Source organism: Xiphophorus hellerii, chromosome 9, assembly GCF_003331165.1.
Source record: "Xiphophorus hellerii strain 12219 chromosome 9, Xiphophorus_hellerii-4.1, whole genome shotgun sequence".
Taxonomy (NCBI): domain Eukaryota; kingdom Metazoa; phylum Chordata; class Actinopteri; order Cyprinodontiformes; family Poeciliidae; genus Xiphophorus; species Xiphophorus hellerii.
In genome coordinates this window covers 23,746,118-23,758,453 of record NC_045680.1, presented here as the reverse complement: position 1 = coordinate 23,758,453, position 12,336 = coordinate 23,746,118, and the positions used below count along the sequence as shown (strand labels likewise).

General features: G+C 39.1%; 1 protein-coding gene across 3 annotated transcripts in view; it reads right to left on the bottom strand.

Moving 5' to 3' along the window:
- shroom2a (shroom family member 2a) overlaps positions 1-12,336 on the bottom strand; it is a 49,423-nt gene that overhangs the window by 22,288 nt on the left and 14,799 nt on the right. For all 3 annotated transcript variants that reach the window (XM_032571761.1, XM_032571762.1, XM_032571763.1), the window contains exon 3: positions 11,238-11,386. In XM_032571761.1, the coding sequence (XP_032427652.1) occupies positions 11,238-11,386 (149 nt within the window). The remainder of the gene's footprint in view (positions 1-11,237; positions 11,387-12,336) is intronic.

Here is a 12,336-nt window from a genome sequence, read left to right as displayed (position 1 = left end):
GGTATGCAAATGAACCTGGTTTTATTAGGCCTATCGTCAGGGCTACAGCTGGGCAAGCACAGATATGTCAGGAAAGTGAATCAGATGGCTGCAGTGGGGGCAGGGGAAGAGATTGCTTTCTGAGTGACCAGTTTGAAGTCCGACTGAACACAGAGCGTACGCTCTACTGAGCAGTCAAGAAAGAAAAATTCACATAATACAAAAAAAAAAGGTCAAAAACCTCATCATTTGTTTTATATGCAATCCTTTAAAGTTTAATTTGGTTTTTTGTTTTAAAATGTTAATTCTTACTGATCACGACTTAACCTAAATGACTGATGACCTCAGACTGAGAGGTAAAACAAAAGGTTTTCACAACAATAACAAAGTATTAGGGTCAAAGGAAACCAAAGAAGGTCCCGTTATCCACAATTATTCATTGATGTATAAACAGGCAACCTAAAACATCAGCATTGAAAGATGTAGATTTAAACTATTTAATGTTAAAATGTAAAAATAAATGAATAAATAAATGATGAAGTCAGACTCACCAAACACGTGGATGAAGGAATACAGAAACAACAACAACCACAACTAATGCAAGTCCTAAAAGCAGTCCACCAATATCAAAGTGGAATTTAGTTTGAGCTGTAAAGTGGGACCAGCTGCATCCATGTGCTGGTCAGGCATAATGGTCCCAATACTTCAGAGACAAACCAAGATAAAAAGGACTGACTTCTGAGCACCAACATTACCTACAAACTCATATTGTCTGACAACTTAGACATTTTAACCTGAAATGGGCATCACTGAACGTAAAACCAAGTTTTCCTACCAGAAGTAGATACAACTTAGGGGAGGTTTTCTTCAGGGGCTTTCTTTCCCCAGAGAGGGGGTAGAAAAGTGCACCAAAAGGGAGGAGGGCCATTGTCATAGCCAGTCCCCGGTGAGTATTCCCCCTTCCTTGCGTTGTCTCATTGGTTCTAAGGGGCTAATATGCTAATGGGGGGATGAAATGCCGGACTCTTGTCTTGCCATCACCCCTGTTGTGAGGCACACATGCATTTCAACAATTACCATGGCAACAGCTTTATCTATAGTGTGTGAGAGCGCTTGGTTTCCTGAAAGTATCCGGTAAAGAGCGGAGCTGCTGACCATCGGGGGTTGTTACCCCTGCTTGGTGAACACAGATCAATATCAAAAAGTATTGACTGGTAATTGTAGATATGATCAAATTCAATGTTGTGATCTAAGAACACGGTTTCAAGTAAACTAATTACGGTGCGGTAACCACAATAAAATTGTACACATTTTTAACTGTTTGAAATTTTCTGAACAGAGCAACAGTTGCCGCCTGTTACTGCATACTGCTGGTCAGCAGGATGAAAGAAGGCTACGACACTTTTCACTCCCTCGAAGAAAGAAAATGTCGTTTGGATATTTTTGGTCATTAAAAACAGTCAGGATTTGAAAAATAAAGAATGTCAATACCATTTAAAAATACAGCTGGTAAGGTAAAAATAGTGACTCTTTTTAGCAGCTGATTGCAGGATGACTATTCTTGAAGATAGTATGAGCAATTACCTTGTTAATATCAGATTATTTATTCAAAATCATTTTTTTCCTTGAGTTCAAAATTGATTAACATTCTATAAGGTTATAGATAACCTTCCATTTTCTACATCTCCTTAATCAGTGCAACATTATTCCAGGAGCAGAAGGAATAATTGTAGCTTTTCAGTTTTAAATAAAAATGCTAGGATCATTGTTTACAGATTTGTTTGCATGTTTTGTGCAAATTAAACCTGACCGATAACAAGAAAATACTCCTGAAGTGCTCATGCTGAATAGGTAAATATCTATTCAGAATTCTTAATTTATATTCCTTTATAACTATATAAGAAATTACAAAACACAACAGTTTTTCTAAGAAATTAAAAATATTCCCATGTTTTTATCTTGTCTTCTTAAAGTGGAAAACATTCCAGTTCACAGTTTTCGTTTTCTAATGGACAAAAAAAAAAAAAATTATGGGATGCAGATTAGTGTAGAAATACTGCAACCTAAAGCTGACATAAAAGGCACTAAAGTTCACAAAAACTTATTGCAGGGGAAGCATTTTTCTTCAAGAACCTCAATAGCATTATGTTTCAATACTGTGAAGAAAGAAAATAACTAAAGGCAATCCATCTAGAAACACTGCTTGTGCTGCGTCCCCTGAGATGTTACGGAAAGTCAGACTCTAAACCTTCACATATTTTCACTCCTAAACCTATTAGTTTCAGCTGAAAGGGGGAATGCTGTCAAGAAAAATGATAGACAGCTGGTAATTATCAGCCAGGTTGAAAAGCATGGCGGTGACGGAGGAAAGTGCAGCATCATGTACAGTATTGGACGGCAGGAAAAAAAAAACGCTAAGGTTCAAACTGCCAAACCTGCACTTTGCAGGTGAGCTGCTGGGTCCTGTTTGCTCCCTAGGGAGGCTCACAAAGGCCTTTCTTCAGCTAACCCCACAATCAGACCAGTCATGGTGTAGGTGAGAGAGGTGAACTGTGAGCACCATGCAATGACCGGCACATTCCTGGGCTGAGTGGCATACCAGCTGCCAAGTCACGAGCTGTCTGTGCTGACCCATGGCCCAGAAACACCTGGAAACCTTCCGACTGAGAACGACGCGTCCAACTGTATCATTACATATGTGTTAAATGCCACCTCAAATTGTATTGGATTCTTCTGTGTGTCTCACAACATGCATAAAATCCTCAAAAGTAATTATTTAGAGCACCTAAAATAAGAATAATTAGTGTGAGCAACCCTAACAAAACTGTCAAAATGGCAAAAAGGTGTGAAATATTTATATGCGATGTCAGCCAGGACTTGGCTCTGATTCTGGATCCCGGAGGGCTATGTTCCCCATTACAACTCTTTTATGGGCGTTACCTGATGACAGAACATTTCTAATGTTACACATGAAGCATGAGTCAAAAACATGGCTGAAGATGGCAAAAAATAAATCAAAGACAACTCTGCAACAACACAGATTTTATCACCTACATATTTACTAGACATAACTAGTCCAAATATTACAGTTTCTGAAACAGCATTTTACACATTCCAATAACACTGTGTCCAACATTCACATACTCACACCTCCTAACACGCAGCATTTCAAAATCCAATCTTTTTCTAATCTGCGCACCATTCCCAAACTCACCGTTACAACACTCTTCCAGGTCAAAGCTGTAACAGAGGGTAAGCTTCAAACTAGTTAGCCATTTCATTATCAGGGAGACGATAATGAGGGAGAGGGAGAATATACATGGGGACTGTTGTCTTGGTGATCCAAAGAGGGTAAATTGGTAATGCAAGATGCTACAGTCAAGAGTTGTGTGAAGTTACCTCTTCTGCCAACATAAATATGCCAGATCAAAACAGCAGGATAGGGAAATGTACAGTATATATATCATTATACAGTGGTTAAAAGAGGAATCAGAATTGACCAAAATCAGCATTGCTCAATCAAAAAATGATAAAAATCAGTGAACAAAAATTCCCCACAACTTTGATAAATTGCTCATAAATCTATTGGATTCTGTGAAAATTCATGAGGAAAAAAATCTGTATAATTTATAATTCTACCCTAAAGACTCCATATGGGTTCATGTACAAAGTAAAACAGTACATTGCCAAGTTGAAAGCAGCCAATATTAGTAGACTGTCACTGTCAACATTTCCCTAAAGGGCCTGAAGGCATGGTGGAGAAATAAAGGCATGACTAAAAACTACAAAAACAAAAGCTTTAGTCTCTAAAGTATAATTTGTTATGTTGAGATACTAACAATTTTAAGAAATCCACTTAAAGGAATTTAGTTATCTGCATTCCAAAACATACTGCGTAAGCTTAATTAGAAAAATAAGGCTTGCTAAATGTAAGCCACTACCCAGAACCCCTACTGAGTGCTTACACTGTAACATACCCCTGTAATCTTTTCCTGCTATAACTGGATTTTGCTCTGAAATGCTGAAGCTTTTGTTAATCTAAAACAGCCACTTGGTGTGTATGAATGTTTATTTTGTTGCTACAAGGACAACAACATTAAAACTGAACTTTGCAGCAGCAGATAATTGTGCCAGCAGCAAAAAAAAAAAAAAAAAAAAAAGGTGAAACCTAGAAGTCACTCTGATACTTTTATGCTGATTCCAGAAGGGGGGAAACACAATGCCACAGGTGTGAGAAGTTTAATCATTCATGCAGCAGTAAATGTCTAATGAGGGTATGGGTGTGTAGCATCGCCACAAAATATAAACTGTCTGAATTTAGCGACCATAGAAAAAGGTAATGTCACTGTTTTATACGGTCTACTGAAGTAAAAATTAACTATCAGGTTTAGCTGTCGTTAAATTACTAATACTAGCTCTGCAAGGTTTTAACTATGAATAGCTAAAACTATTAGCCAGAACAACAGTCAACAACTCACTCCAAATCCAACAGGATAATTCAAGTGTATCCTGACAATACGCCTTAAACAAATTGTGCAGTACAATCAAGCCATTCATATTTCATGTTTATGCTAAATACCTTCAATCAAATTGATTTAAAAGTTGTATATCCACATTGCCTTGCAGAAATATTAAAATTTCTTGAATTTCTTAATTTACAAGCAAAAACTTCAAATGGGATTAATGTGATAAAGTGTAGTGGTACATAATTGTAAAGTGGAACGTAAATGAAACATTCAAAACAGCTTCAGTTTGGAATATTTTAGGATTCAAGTCATTACCCATTCCCTCCAAGGTAAACACCAAGGTAGGAATCTTGGAATAATCATGGACTGTAGATCAGAAATCATGGACTTTCTGACCTACGGATCTTAATATCTTAGGTCAGTCCATGACTGTTTAACCATCATCACACTTAACAATGGTGTACCGTTTCTCTACTCACTGGAGACCTATGCATCGGATTGGAACTCGGTATTGGCCGATATGCAAAATCAAATGACTTAGACTAGGGGGCAAAACACAAAAAAACAAAAGAGATTGTGACATCCCTAATAGATTTTTCATCTTTAAAGCCTTTATTGCCTAGCCACATAGAGAAATACTTAGATGCATGTGATAGAGTATTGTCCTGCATAAAGACTATTCTTTTTGAAGGATGCAGATTTTTTCCTCAACTGCTTCTTGAAGAAAGTGTCTTCTGAAAACTGGCAGTAAGTTTGGAAGTTGATTTTGTAACCCTTCTATAACTCATCCAACCAATTAATCTCAAATAATACCCCCATCTTCCTGGTGTCTAACTCCAAGTAGAGCTCTGTGTCCATTACTGGGTCCATCAATCTGATTTCATCAATAAACCTTTTAAAAATTCGTCTTCAGATATTTCTTGGCCTAGTCTAGATGCTTCAGCTGGCACGTCTTGTTCAGTGGTGGTCGGGTTTCAGCCTTCCTTACCTTGCCCATGTCTCTGAGCTCTGAACATCTGGTTGCAGTTCTGGAATATGACAGAATTGGAAGATAACAGGTTAATGGTAGCTTTATTCTTCTCACATCCTTGGCAGTCCGTTTGTGTTTTTTTTCTTTCTTGTAACCCTGTTGACTATTTGCAACAAAACACTTTTTTTTTTTACCCCCTCCAGGGGGTCTTTTGTGGGCTCTAGTGCCCCTTATATGAAAGTAGGCTGACAGGAAAGGGGGAAGGAGAGGAGGGAAGACATGCGGCAAATATCGTCGGGTCCGGGAGTCGAACCCGCGACGGCCGCGTCGAGGACTCAAGGCCTCCAAACGTGGGTCGCGCTAACCCCTACGCCACCACGGCATGGCCTGCAACAAAACACTTGATGGTTCTGTTATCATGCCCCGAGAACTCCATCCCTCAGGGATTTTTGGTAAATTTTTATTCTTCAGAGTTAGTTAAATCTCTCTTTCTGGCTCATTTTGTCTAAACATGAATGCTCCACAGGTTGTTTTTTTTTTCTAAAACTTTAGAATTGATCTTGCTTCCACTTCACAGCTATACTCTGGCTTGTGTTGATCACATAAAAAATCCTGATAAAATAGCTCAACGTTTGTGACTGTAAAGATAAATGTGTAAATGTGAAATGTGTAAAGGTTCAAGAGGTGTCATTACGTTTGCAAGGCCCTATAAAATGATACTTAACTTCACACAGCAAAAAGATCAAAGCAGTTTTGAAAAGGCGTTCGGGAGAGTGAGATGCATTCCCACATATAACCACACCTATGTGATCTCCATGTGACGTGTGACAAGTTTCTGCCCCTCCCCTCGCAAAAATGACATTGCACCAACCACCGCACATGAGTCACCATGTGCAAAAAGGACAAGTGTGGAAACCGAGCTCCGCCCTTATGCTTTGTGCAGAGAAACCACACCTGTAAACAGGGGCAGGTTCTGACAACTTTCCGATAACCATTCCAACAATCCAACATTATCCTTCAGCTGAATGGGAAGATGTTTAACAAATAACATTTGACGTGCACAGGCAGAGGTGGAGAGCAAAGAAAAACATCAGGGGCCTCATGCATAAAGCGTTCGTGCGCACAAAAAATGTGCGGCGCCATATTTTACGCACAAAGTCAGCATGTATAAAAAATTAACTTTGCGTCAAAGTTTGCGTGAATATACGCACACTTTTTCGCTGGCGTGAAAATGTGTGGCAGCCACGCAAACTTTTTCTGTGGACAATATCAAACTACAAAGCGTCAAAACTCACCTACATACACTGAGATCTGACCACATTCAGTTATTTAGATGCATCTATGGGGTCATTTCATTCTCACTAAAACTGGATCAGCAGATGAACTCAAACCTGCTGATTAAAAATAATCAACAGGTTTGATTTTTTTTAAGGTGATCAAGGTGTGTATGCAATCACACGTATATAAGTAACTGCGCAAAGGTGAGGCGCGTAATTGTGGAGCGCTTTGGCTCTGATGGAGAACATCGCCAATGGAAGGAATCAGAGGGAGCAATTGATTAGAGATCATATTGATCTGCTGGGAAATGTTGATGATGGTTTATGAGCGTTTAGATAGCCCAGACTTATCATCCTGGAGCTCCAAGCAGAACTTATAGAGCCGTGCGGTACTGGTACCGGTCCAGCTGCAGTCATCCTTCAGTCGAGTCGACCGCTTTGTGAATGCGCCTTATGGACATGAAACATCTTTATTCTGTAAATGTACAACTCATGTACATGATTCTACTATTTAGAATAAACGTCCACATTCCCACTTAAAGGACTCTCTGTCTTTAAATCCAGGCTGAACGCTCTACTGTTCAAACAGGCACTTGCAGGATCTCTTTATTTTTTTAATTTGGATTTTTTTTCTTTAAAATGTACTTTTATTTTTGTGAGGTGACATTATGTGTCCTCAAAGCACTTTTTTTCTCTCCAAAATATCTTTATTGGAATTTTAGCAGTTTAGACAAACAGCTTGAACAGTTTGCAAAGTGTGACAGCAGCAGCAGTAGTAGTAGTGCTGTTCAGGTCAAAACAAAATACAAACAAAAAAAACACCAAATGCCTCTCACAATCCTGGTCCTAATGCAACCCAGCACATATTCCACCTATCATCTTTATATTGAGATATTAAAATCAACAGTATATGCCCTCAAATAGAATTGTCTTTGGGAACTGCAGTTATCATGTTCTTCAGTCACTTGTACCGTCTTCCGAGATGTTCAGATCCTTGACATACATAATGAAGGGATTCCAGATGAACTCAAACAAATCTTGTTTTCCCTTTAATATATACGTAATCTTTTCCAGAGGGAGGGCAGATAACATCTGCTGCAGCCATTGGTTTATGGTCGGTCCATGAGTCTTTTTCCAAAACAATGATATACATCTTTTTGCATTGAGCAAACTTAAGTTTATAAAAGTTTGTTCGTTTTTAGTATAATTATGTTTTTCAAGGTACAATCCAAACACAAACAGCTTTGGCTGAAAAATTGTTTGGAAATTATTTTCTCACTTACATCTTTTACCTCTTTTCAAAACAGTATAATTTTCCTACAATACCACATACCTCAAAGCACCTTTTAAATAAAATATATAAGTATTATTATTATAAATACTTATACTGCTTCGAACAAGGACGTTGCCATGGTTATTGCTTCACGTGGTGGCAGACTTCCAGGTATTTATACTAATTTACATATGTGTTTATGGGTGGTGACAGGGCGGACCACCAGCTGCGCTCTATTTCCCGCAAATTAGGATTAATAAAGGAAAGACGCACAGCCACTTGCGTGCGCACAGCTCTATGCATCCGATTTGTTTTGTGCGCCGCACTTTTCTAAATTTTTCCGTACGCCAAGTTTTAGTGTGAAAACTGCGCACTATTTTATGCATGAGGCCCCAGGGCTCCAAGAAAACTACAGGTAGCGATGTCAAAGCCAGAGGATAGAACATTTCCAGACATCAACAAGCAAGCAAGGAGATCGCAGCTGAATGACAAGTAGGAGAAATTGGACTTGAAGTGAAGCTTTGAGGTTCAGTAATAACGCACTATCACTTCGCAGTATTCTAAATGTGACCCAGACTTGTTATTATGGCCTTGGGAAATGACTCACTCGAGATGCTATTTGAGACGAGCCGAACAAAGGAATTCCTCAACACAGACAATCCGAGCAAACGGAGAGTCCTGTGGGATTCAAACACTGCTAAACACAATACGAACAAGACTTGTCCTTGAAAGGTAATGTCTCACTCCATTACGAATTACAAGCATGTTAAAGTAAAAATATCCAGAATCCCCCAATCGTGCCTTCTGCTCTCCAGCAGCTTAATGTATTGTGAAGGTAATCCACTTCCTCCCACAGGTTCAAAAGAAAAATGTGTCAGGCAAAAATCATGTGAAAACTGAGATTCCTCTACTGTCTAGAAAGTCATTAACCAAGATTTCTTGGTAACACCGAGAGTAAAAATAATTCCTTGACTGAGACCCATGAGAGAGCCAGACAGAACATTTATTCAAACCATCCTGAGTTAAAACTTTAGTAGCCATACCTTTCAAAAGCCGATGTGGGATTACATATCATTCCTCCAAGGAAGGGGATTAATGCCACTTTAGAAGTGTTTCATGGAGCATAACCCATCACAGTCAGTACAAAATACTAAATACCAATACCTTTCTTTAAAATATCTTTATTTTTCCTGTAATCTACTTGAATATTTTAGCCTCCAAAATAGTGAGACTTATCTAAAGGTCCGCCAGTACGGGGAGCTACTCGGTTTCACATAGATTGTCTATCTGTTTGCAAAATCTATGTTTTCATTCCAAGACATGCAGCTGTGATCTCTGTCAGCAGAAATGCAGGTAATTGAAACAGATTAAATCTGTTAACTTTCTGTATGGCTTTTTTATCTCCATGGAGCTAACAATCTCAAATTTCTGTCTGATGTGACAAATCCCATTTCCAATCCTTTCTGTAAAGGGTTCTGGAAAAGTTGTTAAGGACCAACTCAAGCAAGTCAATCCATTTCTAAAATTTCAGTCTGATTTCCAGTCTTCTCTTTGTACAGAAACAACTCAGATCAGAGTCACCAACAACCTTCTAGCAGGGCTCTCCATCACTCCTTATCCTCCTGGACCTCTGCTGCTTTAGACAACCATAATATCCTTCTCATCGGGATCTGCTACTCAAACACTCACCATCTCTGCCAACCGGGACTAAAGTTCACATGTCGGATGACTGAGCATTTGCTGTTGCTGTCCCATGGCCCTCGCCATAGAGCCACTGAAGACTGAAGACTGTTTCGAGGAACATTTCTATTCTTATTGACTAGAACTCATTCTACTCATTTTACCTTTAATGCGGCACTTTGAGATTTCTTTCAAATTTAGAAGGGTTTTAGAATCACATTGTATTATTATTATCATTACCAAATCAGAATTATCTAATCTTCTTGCCTACAAATACATATGACTCAGTTGTTTAGTAGTTAAAATCAAACAATTTTATCTTTATCTGCTCTGATTTGAAGGTCAAACACCGAAAAAGTTGATTTATTTTTCCGCTTTGGATTCGATATATCAAAGCTAAGAACTGCCAGAGTACTCAGTCTGAAAAACACCTCAGCTGATCACCTGTACTTAGATACACTTTGAGTTTAATGAAAATCATATGAAAGGTTAGTGATAGTCTTTAGAATCAAAAACTAGAATCTGACAGAATTGGCAGGTGAAACAATAAAAAAACAAAACAAAAAAACCCAAAACTGATATTGGCAAGAGACAGCAAGATCAGTGTATCTCAACTAAAAATGGTTTAGAAATACTTCCTAAGACTAAAATGTCATATTACAGACAATCTGGCAAATCAAAAAGCCTTCTTTAGTTAAATTTAGACCGTGTTTCTTAAAACAAAAAGGACCAGAGATGGAAATAGACAATACCTCATACTTGCTTCCAGATCCTACAAACAACGTATCTCTTGAGACTATAACAATAAGTGAGAATCCAAGCCTTGTCCTTGCAGAGACAAATGGTGAGTGAACTTCTTTGTACTAGCGAATCTGTTCAGCGATTACCCTATGATATGATAGAATGCAAAAAGAAATGCGGATGGCAATGACAGACAATGCCACCAGTGTTTCACACACACACAAGGCCAATAGTAAGACGGCTGCTCTGTTGACAAATGATTCATCAGTTTAACCCACATAACAAACCTAAAGAATTACACAAGGATCAACACACTATAAGAAGTGTCTTCTAGTGACAATAGTGGCTTACTATTCTGTATAGGTTTAGAATATTTCTGGGCAAAACAAGCGAGGCGTTTAGTTAAGGTACTGATGTCAGACAAAACTATACAAACCTGTATTGCCTGATCACACAGAGCACAAAACCAACTGACAGGGTGTGCTGAACTTAAAAAGAAAAGAAAAAAAATCTCAGAGTCACATAATAAAATAACTTCCCCTTGTATGTCCCAACACCTGCCTGTGTGGGATCTAACATACATGATGTCACCCACTCTTCCTTCTTTTACACTCTGCCACAAACCAGGAAGCAGAGTTAAGAGCAAGCCTGGCTAAACAGGAACATCCAGCTAACACGAGCTCTGTGAAGCGGATCCCAGAATGAACGGACTGAATTACAGACGCGCAGCTGCTGGGTTCAGGATCTCTGCTTCTCTGTCGCCTAGGTGTGTTTGGAGCTGTTGCCATGGTGAACTTTTATGCTTATTAGGTGGTGATGGCAGCAAATCCAGGAGGAGACCGAGCACCTACCTTTTCACTACTAGACTGAGGGTCTTGTGGGAGCCTTTGACAAGGCAGATTGCCTCCTGTCTGTAGCCACTCAGGGGAACCTCGTTGATGTTGACGAGCTCGTCTCCCACCTGGAGACTCACAGCTGCTGCCTTGCTGCCTTCCTCAACCTGGAACAAAAACATAAAAAATGCACCTAAACATAAACCGACAACATTGGGACTCAATGATTTGAAATGCATCAGTACAAAGTAAGAGAAATTGAGTATATGTGGGATGTAAGGGTGGGCGACACAAGTTTTATCACAATGTTTAGCGGTCCTATTGTGACAACAATAAAAGTTACAGTAGCTTTGTTTCTATTGACCAGATAATAGTGCAAACTGGAATTACGAAAATAAATTTGCTTCACAGAAACACGGTAATAAAAAAAAAAATCCCATGTTTTTCAATAAAATGTTTTGTTGCTAGGATAAGGTGGTTTTTCGGGTGCACAGAAACACTTTTTTCGCATCACACAAGTCATGTGATCAACAACCGGATGTTACTACTGGCGGAAAAGAAAGACGACAACAGGAAGTGGTAGGAGAATGATGGCGTGTTTTTTTAATGACTGTGTGAACAAACTTATTCACTTGTGATTTTAATTACGTTTAAATGTTATGGATGAACAGCAACTTCAGACAAAATATGCTGTTTCCCAAAATAAGCAGCAGGCGTGCGAGCTTCTAAGGACCAGACTCAAAGGCAGCAAAATGCTTCAAAAAGCTGCACTCCAAACCTGTGGCATAGTGAAAAAACAAACAGCGCTGTGTTTGTTTGAAGGCAGACACCTGAAATAACACAAGAGGATGTACAGTGAAGAGAGCACAGCACACTGGACTCACAATTTCTGCTGCTGGAATATCTCAGAGGACACACTGACACAAAGGCTGGACAAACCGAGATAGAACATCTTAAAGCTGACGGCAGCTACAGCCTGGTATTTCTGAAGCGTCATAAGTACTGATCGTTAAGGTCATCGCTGTCCTCACACTGACACAGAAAGTCTGATCTGAGACAAGGAAAAAAAACAACAACTGCTCAGCGTGGAAAGAAAGGCCATGAGACGTTGCCTGGC